We start from the raw sequence: 20,711 nt of genomic DNA, 5'->3' as shown, positions 1-20,711 counted from the left end.
CCCGATTCTCAGGGCTCCCTCCAAGCTCATATACCCCGTGTCCCCATTCTCAGGGCTCCCTCCAAGCTCATATACCCCGTGTCCCGATTCTCAGGGCTCCCTCCAAGCTCCTATACTCCGTGTATCGATTCTCAGGGCTCCCTCCAAGCTTCTATACTCCGTGTATCGATTCTCAGGGCTCCCTCCAAGCTCATGTCCCGATTCTCACGGCTCCCTCCAAGCTCATATACCCCGTGTCCCGTTCTCAGGGCTCCCTCCAAGCTCATATACTCCATGTCCCGATTCTCAGCGCTCCCTCCAAGCTCCTATACTCCGTGTCCCGATTCTCAGGGCTCCCTCCAAGCTCCTATACTCCGTGTCCCGATTCTCAGGGCTCCCTCCAAGCTAATATACCCCGTGTCCCGATTCTCAGGGCTCCCTCCAAGCTCATAATCTCCATGTCCCGATTCTCAGGGCTCCCTCCAAGCTCATATACCCCGTGTCCCGTTTTCAGGGCTCCCTCCAAGCTCATATACTCCATGTCCCGATTCTCAGGGCTCCCTCCAAGCTCATATACTCCATGTCCCGATTCTCAGGGCTCCCTCCAAGCTCCTATACTCCGTGTATCGATTCTCAGGGCTCTCTCCAAGCTCATATACCACGTGACCCGTTCTCAGGGCTCCCTCCAAGCTCATATACTCCATGTCCCGATTCTCAGGGCTCCCTCCAAGCTCATATACCCCGTGTCCCGTTCTCAGGGCTCCCTCCAAGCTCATATACTCCATGTCGCGATTATCAGGGCTCCCTCCAAGCTCCTATACTCCGTGTCCCGATTCTCAGGGCTCCCTCCAAGCTCCTATACTCCGTGTCCCGATTCTCAGGTCTTCCTCCAAGCTAATATACCACGCGTCCCGATTCTCAGGGCTCCCTCCAAGCTCATATACTCCATTTCCCGATTCTCAGGGCTCCCTCCAAGCTCATATACCCCGTGTCCCGTTCTCAGGGCTCCCTCCAAGCTCATATACTCCATGTCCCGATTCTCAGGGCTCCCTCCAAGCCCGTATACTCCATGTCCCGATTCTCAGGGCTCCCTCCAATCTAATATACCCCGTGTCCCGATTCTCATTGCTCCCTCCAAGCTCCTATACTCCGTGTCCCGTTCTCAGGGCTCCTCCAAACTCCTATACTCCGTGTCCCGATTCTCAGGGCTCCCTCCAAGCTAATATACCCCGTGTCCCGATTCTCAGGGCTCCCTCCAAGCTCATATACTCCAAGTCCCGATTTTCAGGGCTCCCTCCAAGCACATAAACCCCATGTCCCGTTCTCAGGGCTACCTCCAAGCTCATATACTCCATGTCCCGATTCTCAGGGCTCCCTCCAAGCTCATATACCCCGTGTCCCGTTCTCAGGGCTCCCTCCAAGCTCATATACTCCATGTCCCGATTCTCAGGGCTCCCTCCAAGCTCGTATACTCCATGTCCCGATTCTCAGGGCTCCCTCCAATCTAATATACCCCATGTCCCGATTCTCATTGCTCCCTCGAAGCTCCTATACTCCGTGTCCCGTTCTCAGGGCTCCTCCAAACTCCTATACTCCGTGTCCCGATTCTCATGGCTCCCTCCAAGCTAATATACCCCGTGTCCCGATTCTCAGGGCTCCCTCCAAGCTCATATACTCCATGTCCCGATTTTCAGGGTTCCCTCCAAGCTCATAAACCCCATGTCCCGTTCTCAGGGCTCCCTCCAAGCTCATATACTCCATGTCCCGATTCTCAGGTCTCCCTCCAAGTTCCTATACTCCGTGTCCCGATTCTCAGGGCTCCCTCCGAGCTCATATACCCCGTGTCCCGATTCTCAGGGCTCCCTCCAAGCTCCTATACTCCGTGTCCCGATTCTCAGGGCTCCCTCCAAGCTCATATACCCCGTGTCCCCATTCTCAGGGCTCCCTCCAAGCTCATATACCCCGTGTCCCGATTCTCAGGGCTCCCTCCAAGCTCCTATACACCGTGTATCGATTCTCAGGGCTCCCTCCAAGCTCCTATACTCCGTGTCCCGATTCTCAGGGCTTCCTCCAAGCTAATATACCCCGCGTCCCGATTCTCAGGGCTCCCTCCAAGCTCATATACTCCATGTCCCGATTCTCAGGGCTCCCTCCAAGCTCATATACCCCGTGTCCCGTTCTCAGGGCTGCCTCGAAGCTCATATACTCCATGTTCCGATCCTCAGGGCTCCCTCCAAGCTCATGTACTCCATGTCCCGATTCTCAGTGCTCCCTCCAAACTCCTATACTCCGTGTCCCGTTCTCAGGGCTCCTCCAAACTCCTATACTCCGTGTCCCGATTCTCAGGGCTCCCTCCAAGCTCATATACTCCATGTCCCGATTCTCAGGGCTCCCTCCAAGCGCATAAACCCCGTGTCCTTTTCTCTGGGCTCCCTCCAAGCTCATATACTCCATGTCCCGATTCTCAGGTCTCCCTCCAAGCTCCTATAAAACGTGTCCCGATTCTCAGGGCTCCCTCCCAGCTCATATACCCCGTGTCCCGATTCTCAGGGCTCCCTCCAACCTCCTATACTCCGTTCCCGATTCTCAGGGCTCCCTCCAAGCTCATATACCCCGTGTCCACATTCTCAGGGCTCCCTCCAGGCTCATATACCCCGTGTCCCGATTCTCAGGGCTCCCTCCCAGCTCCTATACTCCGTGTATCGATTCTCAGGGCTCCCTCCAAGCTCATATACTTCATGTCCCGATTCTCAGGGTTCCCTCCAAGCTCATATACCCCGGGTCCCGTTCTCAGGGCTCCCTCCAAGCTCATATACTCCATGTCCCGATTGTCAGGGCTCCCTCCAAGCTCATATACTCCATGTTCCGATCCTCAGGGCTCCCTCCAAGCTCATATACTCCATGTCCCGATTTTCACGGCTCCCTCCAAGCTCCTATACTCCGTGTCCCGTTCTCAGGGCTCCCTCCAAGGTCATATACCCCGTGTCCCGATTCTCAGGGCTCCCTCCAAGCTCCTTTACTCCGTGTCCCGATTCTGAGGGCTCCCTCCAAGCTCATATACTCCATGTCCCGATTCTCAGGGCTCCCTCCAAGCTCATATACTCCATGTCCCGATTCTCAGGGCTCCCTCCAAGCTCATATACTCCGTGTCCCGATTCTCAGGGCTCCCTCCAAGCTCATATAGCCTGTGTCCCGATTCTCAGGGCTACCTCCAAGCTCATATACTCCATGTTCCGATCCTCAGGGCTCCCTCCAATCTCATATAACCAGTGTCCCGATTCTCAGGGCTCCCTCAAAGCTCCTATACTCCGTGTCCCTATTCTCAGAGCTCCCTCCAAGCTCATATACCCCGTGTCCTCATTCTCAGGGCTCCCTCCAAGCTCATATACCCCGTGTTCCGATTCTCAGGGCTCCCTCCAAGCTCCTATACTCCGTGTATCGATTCTCAGGGCTCCCTCCAAGCTCATATACTCCATGTCCCGATACTCAGGGCTCCCTCCAAGCTCATATACCCCGTGTCCCGTTCTCAGGGCGCCCTCCAAGCTCATATACTCCTTGTCCCGATTCTCAGGGCTCCCTCCAAGCTCATAAACCCCATGTCCCGTTCTCAGGGCTCCCTCCAAGCTCATATACTCCATGTCCGGATTCTCAGGTCTCCCTCCAAGTTCCTATACTCCGTGTCCCGATTCTCAGGGCTCCCTCCGAGCTCATATACCCCGTGTCCCGATTCTCAGGGCTCCCTCCAAGCTCATATACCCCGTGTCCCCATTCTCAGGGCTCCCTCCAAGCTCATATACCCCGTGTCCCGATTCTCAGGGCTCCCTCCAAGCTCCTATACTCCGTGTATCGATTCTCAGGGCTCCCTCCAAGCTTCTATACTCCGTGTATCGATTCTCAGGGCTCCCTCCAAGCTCATGTCCCGATTCTCACGGCTCCCTCCAAGCTCATATACCCCGTGTCCCGTTCTCAGGGCTCCCTCCAAGCTCATATACTCCATGTCCCGATTCTCAGCGCTCCCTCCAAGCTCCTATACTCCGTGTCCCGATTCTCAGGGCTCCCTCCAAGCTCCTATACTCCGTGTCCCGATTCTCAGGGCTCCCTCCAAGCTAATATACCCCGTGTCCCGATTCTCAGGGCTCCCTCCAAGCTCATAATCTCCATGTCCCGATTCTCAGGGCTCCCTCCAAGCTCATATACCCCGTGTCCCGTTTTCAGGGCTCCCTCCAAGCTCATATACTCCATGTCCCGATTCTCAGGGCTCCCTCCAAGCTCATATACTCCATGTCCCGATTCTCAGGGCTCCCTCCAAGCTCCTATACTCCGTGTATCGATTCTCAGGGCTCTCTCCAAGCTCATATACCCCGTGACCCGTTCTCAGGGCTCCCTCCAAGCTCATATACTCCATGTCCCGATTCTCAGGGCTCCCTCCAAGCTCATATACTCCATGTCCCGATTCTCAGGGCTCCCTCCAAGCTCCTATACTCCGTGTATCGATTCTCAGGGCTCTCTCCAAGCTCATATACCCCGTGTCCCGTTCTCAGGGCTCCCTCCAAGCTCATATATTCCGTGTCGCGATTCTCAGGGCTCCCTCCAAGCTAATATACCCCGCGTCCCGATTCTCAGGGCTCCCTCCAAGCTCATATACTCCATGTCCCGATTCTCAGGGCTCCCTCCAAGCTCATATACCCCGTGTCCCGTTCTCAGGGCAGCCTCCAAGCTCGTATACTCCGTGTCCCGATTCTCAGGGCTCCCTCCAATCTAATATACCCCGTGTCCCGATTCTCAGTGCTCCCTCCAAGCTCCTATACTCCGTGTCCCGTTCTCAGGGCTCCTCCAAACTCCTATACTCCGTGTCCCGATTCTCAGGGCTCCCTCCAAGCTAATATACCCCGTGTCCCGATTCTCAGGGCTCCCTCCAAGCTCATATACTCCATGTCCCGATTCTCAGGGCTCCCTCCAAGCTCATAAACCCCGTGTCCCGTTCTCAGGGCTCCCTCCAAGCTCATATACTCCATGTCCCGATTCTCAGGTCTCCCTCCAAGCTCCTATACTACGTGTCCCGATTCTCAGGGCTCCCTCCAAGCTCATATACCCCGTGTCCCGATTCTCAGGGCTCCCTCCAATCTCCTATACTCCGTGTCCCGATTCTCAGGGCTCCCTCCAAGCTCATATACCCCGTGTACCCATTCTCAGGGCTCCCTCCAAGCTCATATACCCCGTGTCCCGATTCTCAGGGCTCCCTCCAAGCTCCTATACTCCGTGTATCGATTCTCAGGGCTCCCTCCAAGCTCATATACTCCATGTCCCGATTCTCAGGGTTCCCTCCAAGCTCATATACCCCGTGTCCCGTTCTCAGGGCTCCCTCCAAGCTCATATACTCCATGTCCCGATTCTCAGGGCTCCCTCCAAGCTCATATACTCGATGTTCCGATCCTCAGGGCTCCCTCCAAGCTCATATACTCCATGTCCCGATTCTCACGGCTCCCTCCAAGCTCCTATACTCCGTGTCCCGTTCTCAGGGCTCCCTCCAAGGTCATATACCCCGTGTCCCGATTCTGAGGGCTCCCTCCAAGCTCCTTTACACCGTGTCCCGATTCTGAGGGCTCTCTCCAAGCACATATACTCCATGTCCCGATTCTCAGGGCTCCCTCCAAGCTCATATACTCCATGTCCCGATTCTCAGGGCTCCCTCCAAGATCCTATACTCCGTGTCCCGATTCTCAGGGCTCCCTGCAAGCACATATACCCTGTGTTCCGATTCTCACGGCTCCTTCCAAGCTCATATACTCCATGTTCCGATCCTCAGGGCTCCCTCCAATCTCATATACCCAGTGTCCCGATTCTCAGGGCTCCCTCCAAGCTCCTATACTCCGTGTCCCGATTCTCAGGGCTCCCTCCAAGCTCATATACCCCGTGTCCCCATTCTCAGGGCTCCCTCCATGCTCATATACCCCGTGTTCCGATTCTCAGGGCTCCCTCCAAGCTCCTATACTCCGTGTATCGATTCTCAGGGCTCCCTCCAAGCTCATATACTCCATGTCCCGATTCTCAGGGTTCCCTCCAAGCTCATATACCCCGTGTCCCGTTCTCAGGGCTCCCTCCAAGCTAATATACTCCATGTCCCGATTCTCAGGGCTCGCTCCAAGCTCATATACTCCATGTCCCGATTCTCACGGCTCCCTCCAAGCTCCTACACTCCGTGTCCCGTTCTCAGGGCTCCCTCCAAGGTCATATACCCCGTGTCCCGAATCTTAGGGCTCCCTCCAAGCTCATATACTCCATGTCCCGATTCTCAGGGCTCCCTCCACGCTCATATACTCCGTGTCCCGTTCTCAGGGCTCCATCCAAGCTAATATACACCGTGTCCCGTTCTCAGGCCTCCCTCCAAGCTCATATACCCCGTGTCCCGATTCTCAGGGCTCCCTCCAAGCTCCTATACTCCGTGTCCCGATTCTCAGGGCTCACTCCAAGCTCATATACACCGTGTCCCGATTATCAGGGCTCCCTCAAGGCTCATATACTCCTTGTCCCGATTCTCAGGGCTCCCTCCAAGCTCATATACCCCGTGTCCCGATTCTCAGTGCTCCCTCCAAGCTCCTATACTCCGTGTCCCGATTCTCAGGGCTCCCTCCAAACTCATATACTCCGTGTACCGATTCTCAGGACTCCCTCCAAGCTCATATACCCCGTGTCCCTATTCTCAGGGCTCCCTCCAAGCTCCTATGCTCCGTGTATCGATTCTCAGGGCTCCCTCCAAGCTAATATACCCCGTGTCCCGATTCTCAGGGCTCCCTCCAAGCTCATATACCCCGTGTCCCGTTCTCAGGGCTCCCTCCAAGCTCATATACTCCATGTCGCGATTATCAGGGCTCCCTCCAAGCTCCTATACTCCGTGTCCCGATTCTCAGGGCTCCCTCCAAGCTCCTATACTCCGTGTCCCGATTCTCAGGTCTTCCTCCAAGCTAATATACCACGCGTCCCGATTCTCAGGGCTCCCTCCAAGCTTATATACTCAATGTCCCGATTCTCAGGGCTCCCTCCAAGCCCGTATACTCCATGTCCCGATTCTCAGGGCTCCCTGCAATCTAATATACCCCGTGTCCCGATTCTCATTGCTCCCTCCAAGCTCCTATACTCCGTGTCCCGTTCTCAGGGCTCCTCCAAACTCCTATACTCCGTGTCCCGATTCTCAGGGCTCCCTCCAAGCTAATATACCCCGTGTCCCGATTCTCAGGGCTCCCTCCAAGCTCATATACTCCAAGTCCCGATTTTCAGGGCTCCCTCCAAGCACATAAACCCCATGTCCCGTTCTCAGGGCTCCCTCCAAGCTCATATACTCCATGTCCCGATTCTCAGGGCTCCCTCCAAGCTCATATACCCCGTGTCCCGTTCTCAGGGCTCCCTCCAAGCTCATATACTCCATGTCCCGATTCTCAGGGCTCCCTCCAAGCTCGTATACTCCATGTCCCGATACTCAGGGCTCCCTCCAAGCTCCTATACTCCGTGTCCCGATTCTCAGGGCTTCCTCCAAGCTAATATACCCCGCGTCCCGATTCTCAGGGCTCCCTCCAAGCTCATATACTCCATGTCCCGATTCTCAGGGCTCCCTCCAAGCTCATATACCCCGTGTCCCGTTCTCAGGGCTGCCTCCAAGCTCATATACACCATGTTCCGATCCTCAGGGCTCCCTCCAAGCTCATGTACTCCATGTCCCGATTCTCACCTCTCCCTCCAAGCTCCTATACTCCGTGTCCAGTTCTCAGGGCTCCCTCCAAGGTCATATACCCCGTGACTCGCTTTTCAGGGCTCCCTCCAAGCTCCTTTACTCCGTGTCCCGATTCAGAGGGCTCCCTCCAAGCTCATGTACTCCATGTCCCGATTCTCAGGGCTCCCTCCAAGCTCATATACTCCATGTCCCGATTCTCAGGGCTCCCTCCAAGCTCCTATACTCCGTGTCCCGATTATCAGGGCTCCCTCCAAGCTCATATACCCCGTGTCCCGTTCTCAGGGCTCCCTCCAAGCTCATATACTCCATGTCGCGATTATCAGGGCTCCCTCCAAGGTCCTATACTCCGTGTCCCGATTCTCAGGGCTCCCTCCAAGCTCCTATACTCCGTGTCCCGATTCTCAGGTCTTCCTCCAAGCTAATATACCACGCGTCCCGATTCTCAGGGCTCCCTCCAAGCTCATATACTCCATGTCCCGATTCTCAGGGCTCCCTCCAAGCTCATATACCCCGTGTCCCGTTCTCAGGGCTCCCTCCAAGCTCATATACTCCATGTCCCGATTCTCAGGGCTCCCTCCAAGCTCGTATACTCCATGTCCCGATTCTCAGGGCTCCCTCCAATCTAATATACCCCGTGTCCCGATTCTCATTGCTCCCTCCAAGCTCCTATACTCCGTGTCCCGTTCTCAGAGCTCCTCCAAACTCCTATACTCCGTGTCCCGATTCTCAGGGCTCCCTCCAAGCTAATATACCCCGTGTCCCGATTCTCAGGGCTCCCTCCAAGCTCATATCCTCCAAGTCCCGATTTTCAGGGCTCCCTCCAAGCAGATAAACCCCATGTCCCGTTCTCAGGGCTCCCTCCAAGCTCATATACTCCATGTCCCGATTCTCAGGTCTCCCTCCAAGTTCCTATTCTCCGTGCCCCGATTCTCAGGGCTCCCTCCGAGCTCATATACCCCGTGTCCCGATTCTCAGGGCTCCCTCCAAGCTCCTATACTCCGTGTCCCGATTCTCAGGGCTCCCTCCAAGCTCATATACCCCGTGTCCCCATTCTCAGGGCTCCCTCCAAGCTCATATACCCCGTGTCCCGATTCTCAGGGCTCCCTCCAAGCTCCTATACTCCGTGTATCGATTCTCAGGGCTCCCTCCAAGCTCCTATACTCCGTGTCCCGATTCTCAGGGCTTCCTCCAAGCTAATATACCCCGCGTCCCGATTCTCAGGGCTCCCTCCAAGCTCATATACTCCATGTCCCGATTCTCAGTGCTCCCTCCAAGCTCATATACCCCGTGTCCCGTTCTCAGGGCTGCCTCCAAGCTCATCTACTCCATGTCCCGATTCTCAGGGCTCCCTCCAAGCTCGTATACTCCGTGTCCCGATTCTCAGGGCTCCCTCCAATCTAATATACCCCGTGTCCCGATACTCAGTGCTCCCTCCAAACTCCTATACTCCGTGTCCCGTTCTCAGGGCTCCTCCAAACTCCTATACTCCGTGTCCCGATTCTCAGGGCTCCCTCCAAGCTAATATACCCCGTGTCCCGATTCTCAGGGCTCCCTCCAAGCTCATATACTCCATGTCCCGATTCTCAGGGCTCCCTCCAAGCGCATAAACCCCGTGTCCTTTTCTCTGGGCTCCCTCCAAGCTCATATACTCCATGTCCCGATTCTCAGGTCTCCCTCCAAGCTCCTATAAAACGTGTCCCGATTCTCAGGGCTCCCTCCAAGCTCATATACCCCGTATCCCGATTCTCAGGGCTCCCTCCAACCTCCTATACTCCGTTTCCGATTCTCAGGGCTCCCTCCAAGCTCATATACCCCGTATCCACATTCTCAGGGCTCCCTCCAGGCTCATATACCCCGTGTCCCGATTCTCAGGGCTCCCTCCCAGCTCCTATACTCCGTGTATCGATTCTCAGGGCTCCCTCCAAGCTCATATACTTCATGTCCCGATTCTCAGGGTTCCCTCCAAGCTCATATACCCCGGGTCCCGTTCTCAGGGCTCCCTCCAAGCTCATATACTCCATGTCCCGATTGTCAGGGCTCCCTCCAAGCTCATATACTCCATGTTCCGATCCTCAGGGCTCCCTCCAAGCTCATATACTCCATGTCCCGATTTTCACGGCTCCCTCCAAGCTCCTAAACTCCGTGTCCCGTTCTCAGGGCTCCCTCCAAGGTCATATACCCCGTGTCCCGATTCTCAGGGCTCCCTCCAAGCTCCTTTACTCCGTGTCCCGATTCTGAGGGCTCCCTCCAAGCTCATATACTCCATGTCCCGATTCTCATGGCTCCCTCCAAGCTCATATACTCCATGTCCCGATTCTCAGGGCTCCCTCCAAGCTCCTATACTCCGTGTCCCGATTCTCAGGGCTCCCTCCAAGCTCATATAGCCTGTGTCCCGATTCTCAGGGCTACCTCCAAGCTCATATACTCCATGTTCCGATCCTCAGGGCTCCCTCCAATCTCATATAACCAGTGTCCCGATTCTCAGGGCTCCCTCCAAGCTCCTATACTCCGTGTCCCTATTCTCAGGGCTCCCTCCAAGCTCATATACCCCGTGTCCTCATTCTCAGGGCTCCCTCCAAGCTCATATACCCCGTGTTCCGATTCTCAGGGCTCCCTCCAAGCTCCTATACTCCGTGTATCGATTCTCAGGGCTCCCTCCAAGCTCATATACTCCATGTCCCGATTCTCAGGGCTCCCTCCAAGCTCATATACCCCGTGTCCCGTTCTCAGGGCTCCCTCCAAGCTCATATACTCCTTGTCCCGATTCTCAGGGCTCCCTCCAAGCTCCTATACTCCGTGTATCGATTCTCAGGGCTCCCTCCAAGCTCCTATACTCCATGTCCCGATTCTCAGGTCTCCCTCCAAGTTCCTATACTCCGTGTCCCGATTCTCAGGGCTCCCTCCGAGCTCATATACCCCGTGTCCCGATTCTCAGGGCTCCCTCCATGCTCCTATACTCCGTGTCCCGATTCTCAGGGCTCCCTCCAAGCTCATACAGGGCTCCCTCCAAGCTCATATACCCCGTGTCCCGATTCTCAGGGCTCCCTCCAAGCTCCTATACTCCGTGTATCGATTCTCAGGGCTCCCTCCAAGCTTCTATACTCCGTGTATCGATTCTCAGGGCTACCTCCAAGCTCATGTCCCGATTCTCACGGCTCCCTCCAGGCTCATATACCCCGTGTCCCGTTCTCAGGGCTCCCTCCAAGCTCATATACTCCATGTCCCGATTCTCAGCGCTCCCTCCAAGCTCCTATACTCCGTGTCCCGATTCTCAGGGCTCCCTCCAAGCTCCTATACTCCGTGTCCCGATTCTCAGGGCTCCCTCCAAGCTAATATACCCCGTGTCCCGATTCTCAGGGCTCCCTCCCAGCTCATAATCTCCATGTCCCGATTCTCAGGGCTCCCTCCAAGCTCATATACCCCGTGTCCCGTTTTCAGGGCTCCCTCCAAGCTCATATACTCCATGTCCCGATTCTCAGGGCTCCCTCCAAGCTCATATACTCCATGTCCCGATTCTCAGGGCTCCCTCCAAGCTCCTATACTCCGTGTATCGATTCTCAGGGCTCTCTCCAAGCTAATATACCCCGTGTCCCGATTCTCAGGACTCACTCCAAGCTCATATACTCCATGTCCCGATTCTCAGGGCTCCCTCCAAGCTCATATACCCCGTGTCCCGTTCTCAGGGCTCCCTCCAAGCTCATATATTCCGTGTCGCGATTCTCAGGGCTCCCTCCAAGCTCCTATACTCCGTGTCCCGATTCTCAGGGCTCCCTCCAAGCTCCTATACTCCGTGTCCCGATTCCTAGTGCTTCCTCCAAGCTAATATACCCCGCGTCCCGATTCTCAGGGCTCCCTCCAAGCTCATATACTCCATGTCCGATTCTCAGGGCTCCCTCCAAGCTCATATACCCCGTGTCCCGTTCTCAGGGCAGCCTCCAAGCTCGTATACTCCGTGTCCCGATTCTCAGGGCTCCCTCCAATCTAATATACCCCGTGTCCCGATTCTCAGTGCTCCCTCCAAGCTCCTATACTCCGTGTCCCGTTCTCAGGGCTCCTCCAAACTCCTATACTCCGTGTCCCGATTCTCAGGGCTCCCTCCAAGCTAATATACCCCGTGTCCCGATTCTCAGGGCTCCCTCCAAGCTCATACAGGGCTCCCTCCAAGCTCATATACCCCGTGTCCCGATTCTCAGGGCTCCCTCCAAGCTCATATACTCCTTGTCCCGATTCTCAGGGCTCCCTCCAAGCTCATAAACCCCATGTCCCGTTCTCAGGGCTCCCTCCAAGCTCATATACTCCATGTCCGGATTCTCAGGTCTCCCTCCAAGTTCCTATACTCCGTGTCCCGATTCTCAGGGCTCCCTCCGAGCTCATATACCCCGTGTCCCGATTCTCAGGGCTCCCTCCAAGCTCATATACCCCGTGTCCCCATTCTCAGGGCTCCCTCCAAGCTCATATACCCCGTGTCCCGATTCTCAGGGCTCCCTCCAAGCTCCTATACTCCGTGTATCGATTCTCAGGGCTCCCTCCAAGCTTCTATACTCCGTGTATCGATTCTCAGGGCTCCCTCCAAGCTCATGTCCCGATTCTCACGGCTCCCTCCAAGCTCATATACCCCGTGTCCCGTTCTCAGGGCTCCCTCCAAGCTCATATACTCCATGTCCCGATTCTCAGCGCTCCCTCCAAGCTCCTATACTCCGTGTCCCGATTCTCAGGGCTCCCTCCAAGCTCCTATACTCCGTGTCCCGATTCTCAGGGCTCCCTCCAAGCTAATATACCCCGTGTCCCGATTCTCAGGGCTCCCTCCAAGCTCATAATCTCCATGTCCCGATTCTCAGGGCTCCCTCCAAGCTCATATACCCCGTGTCCCGTTTTCAGGGCTCCCTCCAAGCTCATATACTCCATGTCCCGATTCTCAGGGCTCCCTCCAAGCTCATATACTCCATGTCCCGATTCTCAGGGCTCCCTCCAAGCTCCTATACTCCGTGTATCGATTCTCAGGGCTCTCTCCAAGCTCATATACCCCGTGTCCCGTTCTCAGGGCTCCCTCCAAGCTCATATACTCCATGTCCCGATTCTCAGGGCTCCCTCCAAGCTCATATACTCCATGTCCCGATTCTCAGGGCTCCCTCCAAGCTCCTATACTCCGTGTATCGATTCTCAGGGCTCTCTCCAAGCTCATATACCCCGTGTCCCGTTCTCAGGGCTCCCTCCAAGCTCATATATTCCGTGTCGCGATTCTCAGGGCTCCCTCCAAGCTAATATACCCCGCGTCCCGATTCTCAGGGCTCCCTCCAAGCTCATATACTCCATGTCCCGATTCTCAGGGCTCCCTCCAAGCTCATATACCCCGTGTCCCGTTCTCAGGGCAGCCTCCAAGCTCGTATACTCCGTGTCCCGATTCTCAGGGCTCCCTCCAATCTAATATACCCCGTGTCCCGATTCTCAGTGCTCCCTCCAAGCTCCTATACTCCGTGTCCCGTTCTCAGGGCTCCTCCAAACTCCTATACTCCGTGTCCCGATTCTCAGGGCTCCCTCCAAGCTAATATACCCCGTGTCCCGATTCTCAGGGCTCCCTCCAAGCTCATATACTCCATGTCCCGATTCTCAGGGCTCCCTCCAAGCTCATAAACCCCGTGTCCCGTTCTCAGGGCTCCCTCCAAGCTCATATACTCCATGTCCCGATTCTCAGGTCTCCCTCCAAGCTCCTATACTACGTGTCCCGATTCTCAGGGCTCCCTCCAAGCTCATATACCCCGTGTCCCGATTCTCAGGGCTCCCTCCAATCTCCTATACTCCGTGTCCCGATTCTCAGGGCTCCCTCCAAGCTCATATACCCCGTGTACCCATTCTCAGGGCTCCCTCCAAGCTCATATACCCCGTGTCCCGATTCTCAGGGCTCCCTCCAAGCTCCTATACTCCGTGTATCGATTCTCAGGGCTCCCTCCAAGCTCATATACTCCATGTCCCGATTCTCAGGGTTCCCTCCAAGCTCATATACCCCGTGTCCCGTTCTCAGGGCTCCCTCCAAGCTCATATACTCCATGTCCCGATTCTCAGGGCTCCCTCCAAGCTCATATACTCGATGTTCCGATACTCAGGGCTCCCTCCAAGCTCATATACTCCATGTCCCGATTCTCACGGCTCCCTCCAAGCTCCTATACTCCGTGTCCCGTTCTCAGGGCTCCCTCCAAGGTCATATACCCCGTGTCCCGATTCTGAGGGCTCCCTCCAAGCTCCTTTACTCCGTGTCCCGATTCTGAGAGCTCCCTCCAAGCTCATATACTCCATGTCCCGATTCTCAGGGCTCCCTCCAAGCTCATATACTCCATGTCCCGATTCTCAGGGCTCCCTCCAAGATCCTATACTCCGTGTCCCGATTCTCAGGGCTCCCTGCAAGCACATATACCCTGTGTTCCGATTCTCACGGCTCCTTCCAAGCTCATATACTCCATGTTCCGATCCTCAGGGCTCCCTCCAATCTCATATACCCAGTGTCCCGATTCTCAGGGCTCCCTCCAAGCTCCTATACTCCGTGTCCCGATTCTCAGGGCTCCCTCCAAGCTCATATACCCCGTGTCCCCATTCTCAGGGCTCCCTCCATGCTCATATACCCCGTGTTCCGATTCTCAGGGCTCCCTCCAAGCTCCTATACTCCGTGTATCGATTCTCAGGGCTCCCTCCAAGCTCATATACTCCATGTCCCGATTCTCAGGGTTCCCTCCAAGCTCATATACCCCGTGTCCCGTTCTCAGGGCTCCCTCCAAGCTAATATACTCCATGTCCCGATTCTCAGGGCTCGCTCCAAGCTCATATACTCCATGTCCCGATTCTCACGGCTCCCTCCAAGCTCCTACACTCCGTGTCCCGTTCTCAGGGCTCCCTCCAAGGTCATATACCCCGTGTCCCGAATCTTAGGGCTCCCTCCAAGCTCATATACTCCATGTCCCGATTCTCAGGGCTCCCTCCACGCTCATATACTCCGTGTCCCGTTCTCAGGGCTCCATCCAAGCTAATATACACCGTGTCCCGTTCTCAGGCCTCCCTCCAAGCTCATATACCCCGTGTCCCGATTCTCAGGGCTCCCTCCAAGCTCCTATACTCCGTGTCCCGATTCTCAGGGCTCACTCCAAGCTCATATACACCGTGTCCCGATTATCAGGGCTCCCTCAAGGCTCATATACTCCTTGTCCCGATTCTCAGGGCTCCCTCCAAGCTCATATACCCCGTGTCCCGATTCTCAGTGCTCCCTCCAAGCTCCTATACTCCGTGTCCCGATTCTCAGGGCTCCCTCCAAACTCATATACTCCGTGTCCCGATTCTCAGGACTCCCTCCAAGCTCATATACCCCGTGTCCCTATTCTCAGGGCTCCCTCCAAGCTCCTATGCTCCGTGTATCGATTCTCAGGGCTCCCTCCAAGCTAATATACCCCGTGTCCCGATTCTCAGGGCTCCCACCAAGCTCATATACCCCGTGTCCCGTTCTCAGGGCTCCCTCCAAGCTCATATACTCCATGTCGCGATTATCAGGGCTCCCTCCAAGCTCCTATACTCCGTGTCCCGATTCTCAGGGCTCCCTCCAAGCTCCTATACTCCGTGTCCCGATTCTCAGGTCTTCCTCCAAGCTAATATACCACGCGTCCCGATTCTCAGGGCTCCCTCCAAGCTTATATACTCCATGTCCCGATTCTCAGGGCTCCCTCCAAGCCCGTATACTCCATGTCCCGATTCTCAGGGCTCCCTGCAATCTAATATACCCCGTGTCCCGATTCTCATTGCTCCCTCCAAGCTCCTATACTCCGTGTCCCGTTCTCAGGGCTCCTCCAAACTCCTATACTCCGTGTCCCGATTCTCAGGGCTCCCTCCAAGCTAATATACCCCGTGTCCCGATTCTCAGGGCTCCCTCCAAGCTCATATACTCCAAGTCCCGATTTTCAGGGCTCCCTCCAAGCACATAAACCCCATGTCCCGTTCTCAGGGCTCCCTCCAAGCTCATATACTCCATGTCCCGATTCTCAGGGCTCCCTCCAAGCTCATATACCCCGTGTCCCGTTCTCAGGGCTCCCTCCAAGCTCATATACTCCATGTCCCGATTCTCAGGGCTCCCTCCAAGCTCGTATACTCCATGTCCCGATTCTCAGGGCTCCCTCCAAGCTCCTATACTCCGTGTCCCGATTCTCAGGGCTTCCTCCAAGCTAATATACCCCGCGTCCCGATTCTCAGGGCTCCCTCCAAGCTCATATACTCCATGTCCCGATTCTCAGGGCTCCCTCCAAGCTCATATACCCCGTGTCCCGTTCTCAGGGCTGCCTCCAAGCTCATATACTCCATGTTCCGATCCTCAGGGCTCCCTCAAAGCTCATGTACTCCATGTCCCGATTCTCACCTCTCCCTCCAAGCTCCTATACTCCGTGTCCAGTTCTCAGGGCTCCCTCCAAGGTCATATACCCCGTGACTCGCTTTTCAGGGCTCCCTCCAAGCTCCTTTACTCCGTGTCCCGATTCAGAGGGCTCCCTCCAAGCTCATGTACTCCATGTCCCGATTCTCAGGGCTCCCTCCAAGCTCATATACTCCATGTCCCGATTCTCAGGGCTCCCTCCAAGCTCCTATACTCCGTGTCCCGATTATCAGGGCTCCCTCCAAGCTCATATACCCCGTGTCCCGTTCTCAGGGCTCCCTCCAAGCTCATATACTCCATGTCGCGATTATCAGGGCTCCCTCCAAGGTCCTATACTCCGTGTCCCGATTCTCAGGGCTCCCTCCGAGCTCCTATACTCCGTGTCCCGATTCTCAGGTCTTCCTCCAAGCTAATATACCACGCGTCCCGATTCTCAGGGCTCCCTCCAAGCTCATATACTCCATGTCCCGATTCTCAGGGCTCCCTCCAAGCTCATATACCCCGTGTCCCGTTCTCAGGGCTCCCTCCAAGCTCATATACTCCATGTCCCGATTCTCAGGGCTCCCTCCAAGCTCGTATACTCCATGTCCCGATTCTCAGGGCTCCCTCCAATCTAATATACCCCGTGTCCCGATTCTCATTGCTCCCTCCAAGCTCCTATACTCCGTGTCCCGTTCTCAGAGCTCCTCCAAACTCCTATACTCCGTGTCCCGATTCTCAGGGCTCCCTCCAAGCTAATATACCCCGTGTCCCGATTCTCAGGGCTCCCTCCAAGCTCATATACTCCAAGTCCCGATTTTCAGGGCTCCCTCCAAGCAGATAAACCCCATGTCCCGTTCTCAGGGCTCCCTCCAAGCTCATATACTCCATGTCCCGATTCTCAGGTCTCCCTCCAAGTTCCTATTCTCCGTGCCCCGATTCTCAGGGCTCCCTCCGAGCTCATATACCCCGTGTCCCGATTCTCAGGGCTCCCTCCAAGCTCCTATACTCCGTGTCCCGATTCTCAGGGCTCCCTCCAAGCTCATATACCCCGTGTCCCCATTCTCAGGGCTCCCTCCAAGCTCATATACCCCGTGTCCCGATTCTCAGGGCTCCCTCCAAGCTCCTATACTCCGTGTATCGATTCTCAGGGCTCCCTCCAAGATCCTATACTCCGTGTCCCGATTCTCAGGGCTTCCTCCAAGCTAATATACCCCGCGTCCCGATTCTCAGGGCTCCCTCCAAGCTCATATACTCCATGTCCCGATTCTCAGTGCTCCCTCCAAGCTCATATACCCCGTGTCCCGTTCTCAGGGCTGCCTCCAAGCTCATCTACTCCATGTCCCGATTCACAGGGCTCCCTCCAAGCTCGTATACTCCGTGTCCCGATTCTCAGGGCTCCCTCCAATCTAATATACCCCGTGTCCCGATACTCAGTGCTCCCTCCAAACTCCTATACTCCGTGTCCCGTTCTCAGGGCTCCTCCAAACTCCTATACTCCGTGTCCCGATTCTCAGGGCTCCCTCCAAGCTAATATACCCCGTGTCCCGATTCTCAGGGCTCCCTCCAAGCTCATATACTCCATGTCCCGATTCTCAGGGCTCCCTCCAAGCGCATAAACCCAGTGTCCTTTTCTCTGGGCTCCCTCCAAGCTCATATACTCCATGTCCCGATTCTCAGGTCTCCCTCCAAGCTCCTATAAAACGTGTCCCGATTCTCAGGGCTCCCTCCAAGCTCATATACCCCGTATCCCGATTCTCAGGGCTCCCTCCAACCTCCTATACTCCGTTCCCGATTCTCAGGGCTCCCTCCAAGCTCATATACCCCGTATCCACATTCTCAGGGCTCCCTCCAGGCTCATATACCCCGTGTCCCGATTCTCAGGGCTCCCTCCCAGCTCCTATACTCCGTGTATCGATTCTCAGGGCTCCCTCCAAGCTCATATACTTCATGTCCCGATTCTCAGGGTTCCCTCCAAGCTCATATACCCCGGGTCCCGTTCTCAGGGCTCCCTCCAAGCTCATATACTCCATGTCCCGATTGTCAGGGCTCCCTCCAAGCTCATATACTCCATGTTCCGATCCTCAGGGCTCCCTCCAAGCTCATATACTCCATGTCCCGATTTTCACGGCTCCCTCCAAGCTCCTAAACTCCGTGTCCCGTTCTCAGGGCTCCCTCCAAGGTCATATACCCCGTGTCCCGATTCTCAGGGCTCCCTCCAAGCTCCTTTACTCCGTGTCCCGATTCTGAGGGCTCCCTCCAAGCTCATATACTCCATGTCCCGATTCTCATGGCTCCCTCCAAGCTCATATACTCCATGTCCCGATTCTCAGGGCTCCCTCCAAGCTCATATACCCCGTGTCCCGTTCTCAGGGCTCCCTCCAAGCTCCTATACTCCGTGTCCCGATTCTCAGGGCTCCCTCCAAGCTCATATAGCCTGTGTCCCGATTCTCAGGGCTACCTCCAAGCTCATATACTCCATGTTCCGATCCTCAGGGCTCCCTCCAATCTCATATAACCAGTGTCCCGATTCTCAGGGCTCCCTCCAAGCTCCTATACTCCGTGTCCCTATTCTCAGGGCTCCCTCCAAGCTCATATACCCCGTGTCCTCATTCTCAGGGCTCCCTCCAAGCTCATATACCCCGTGTTCCGATTCTCAGGGCTCCCTCCAAGCTCCTATACTCCGTGTATCGATTCTCAGGGCTCCCTCCAAGCTCATATACTCCATGTCCCGATTCTCAGGGCTCCCTCCAAGCTCATATACCCCGTGTCCCGTTCTCAGGGCTCCCTCCAAGCTCATATACTCCTTGTCCCGATTCTCAGGGCTCCCTCCAAGCTCCTATACTCCGTGTATCAATTCTCAGGGCTCCCTCCAAGCTCCTATACTCCATGTCCCGATTCTCAGGTCTCCCTCCAAGTTCCTATACTCCGTGTCCCGATTCTCAGGGCTCCCTCCGAGCTCATATACCCCGTGTCCCGATTCTCAGGGCTCCCTCCAAGCTCCTATACTCCGTGTCCCGATTCTCAGGGCTCCCTCCAAGCTCATACAGGGCTCCCTCCAAGCTCATATACCCCGTGTCCCGATTCTCAGGGCTCCCTCCAAGCTCCTATACTCCGTGTATCGATTCTCAGGGCTCCCTCCAAGCTTCTATACTCCGTGTATCGATTCTCAGGGCTCCCTCCAAGCTCATGTCCCGATTCTCACGGCTCCCTCCAGGCTCATATACCCCGTGTCCCGTTCTCAGGGCTCCCTCCAAGCTCATATACTCCATGTCCCGATTCTCAGCGCTCCCTCCAAGCTCCTATACTCCGTGTCCCGATTCTCAGGGCTCCCTCCAAGCTCCTATACTCCGTGTCCCGATTCTCAGGGCTCCCTCCAAGCTAATATACCCCGTGTCCCGATTCTCAGGGCTCCCTCCAAGCTCATAATCTCCATGTCCCGATTCTCAGGGCTCCCTCCAAGCTCATATACCCCGTGTCCCGTTTTCAGGGCTCCCTCCAAGCTCATATACTCCATGTCCCGATTCTCAGGGCTCCCTCCAAGCTCATATACTCCATGTCCCGATTCTCAGGGCTCCCTCCAAGCTCCTATACTCCGTGTATCGATTCTCAGGGCTCTCTCCAAGCTAATATACCCCGTGTCCCGATTCTCAGGACTCACTCCAAGCTCATATACTCCATGTCCCGATTCTCAGGGCTCCCTCCAAGCTCATATACCCCGTGTCCCGTTATCAGGGCTCCCTCCAAGCTCATATATTCCGTGTCGCGATTCTCAGGGCTCCCTCCAAGCTCCTATACTCCGTGTCCCGATTCTCAGGGCTCCCTCCAAGCTCCTATACTCCGTGTCCCGATTCCTAGTGCTTCCTCCAAGCTAATATACCCCGCGTCCCGATTCTCAGGGCTCCCTCCAAGCTCATATACTCCATGTCCGATTCTCAGGGCTCCCTCCAAGCTCATATACCCCGTGTCCCGTTCTCAGGGCAGCCTCCAAGCTCGTATACTCCGTGTCCCGATTCTCAGGGCTCCCTCCAATCTAATATACCCCGTGTCCCGATTCTCAGGGCTCCCTCCAAGCTCATACAGGGCTCCCTCCAAGCTCATATACCCCGTGTCCCGATTCTCAGGGCTCCCTCCAAGCTCCTATACTCAGTGTATCGATTCTCAGGGCTCCCTCCAAGCTTCTATACTCCGTGTATCGATTCTCAGGGCTCCCTCCAAGCTCATGTCCCGATTCTCACGGCTCCCTCCAAGCTCATATACCCCGTGTCCCGTTCTCAGGGCTCCCTCCAAGCTCATATACTCCATGTCCCGATTCTCAGCGCTCCCTCCAAGCTCCTATACTCCGTGTCCCGATTCTCAGGGCTCCCTCCAAGCTCCTATACTCCGTGTCCCGATTCTCAGGGCTCCCTCCAAGCTAATATACCCCGTGTCCCGATTCTCAGGGCTCCCTCCAAGCTCATAATCTCCATGTCCCGATTCTCAGGGCTCCCTCCAAGCTCATATACCCCGTGTCCCGTTTTCAGGGCTCCCTCCAAGCTCATATACTCCATGTCCCGATTCTCAGGGCTCCCTCCAAGCTCATATACTCCATGTCCCGATTCTCAGGGCTCCCTCCAAGCTCCTATACTC

At 55.7% G+C, this 20,711-nt stretch overlaps 1 protein-coding gene across 1 annotated transcript; it reads left to right on the top strand.

Annotated features, from left to right (window-relative positions):
* Nucleotides 1-11,577: 11,577 nt before the first annotated feature.
* LOC138756655 (uncharacterized) lies at nt 11,578-19,940 on the top strand. The gene is made up of 9 exons (XM_069923041.1): nt 11,578-11,648; nt 12,870-13,153; nt 13,725-13,872; nt 14,665-14,948; nt 16,010-16,231; nt 16,866-16,987; nt 17,682-17,909; nt 19,215-19,354; nt 19,778-19,940. The coding sequence occupies exons 1-9, from the start codon at nt 11,578-11,580 to the stop codon at nt 19,938-19,940; spliced, it is 1,662 nt and encodes a 553-aa protein (XP_069779142.1).
* The last annotated feature ends 771 nt before the right edge of the window (nt 19,941-20,711 follow it).

This window comes from Narcine bancroftii, chromosome 3 (assembly GCF_036971445.1).
Source record: "Narcine bancroftii isolate sNarBan1 chromosome 3, sNarBan1.hap1, whole genome shotgun sequence".
Taxonomy (NCBI): domain Eukaryota; kingdom Metazoa; phylum Chordata; class Chondrichthyes; order Torpediniformes; family Narcinidae; genus Narcine; species Narcine bancroftii.
Note: the sequence above shows the minus strand (reverse complement) of the source record. Positions and strands in the feature narration are given on the sequence as shown.

What these genes read in the sequence shown, in the direction of transcription:
- LOC138756655 (XM_069923041.1), top strand. Translation starts at nt 11,578, where the DNA reads ATGTCCGATTCTCAGGGCTCCCTCCAAGCTCATATACCCCGTGTCCCG. An exon ending in CCTCCAAGCTCCTATACTCC is followed by an intron (nt 13,873 to 14,664) that starts GTGTCCCGTTCT and finishes CCCGATTCTCAG; the next exon opens with GGCTCCCTCCACGCTCATAT. An exon ending in AGGGCTCCCTCCAAGCTCAT is followed by an intron (nt 16,232 to 16,865) that starts GTACTCCATGTC and finishes CCCGATTCTCAG; the next exon opens with GGCTCCCTCCAAGCTCATAT.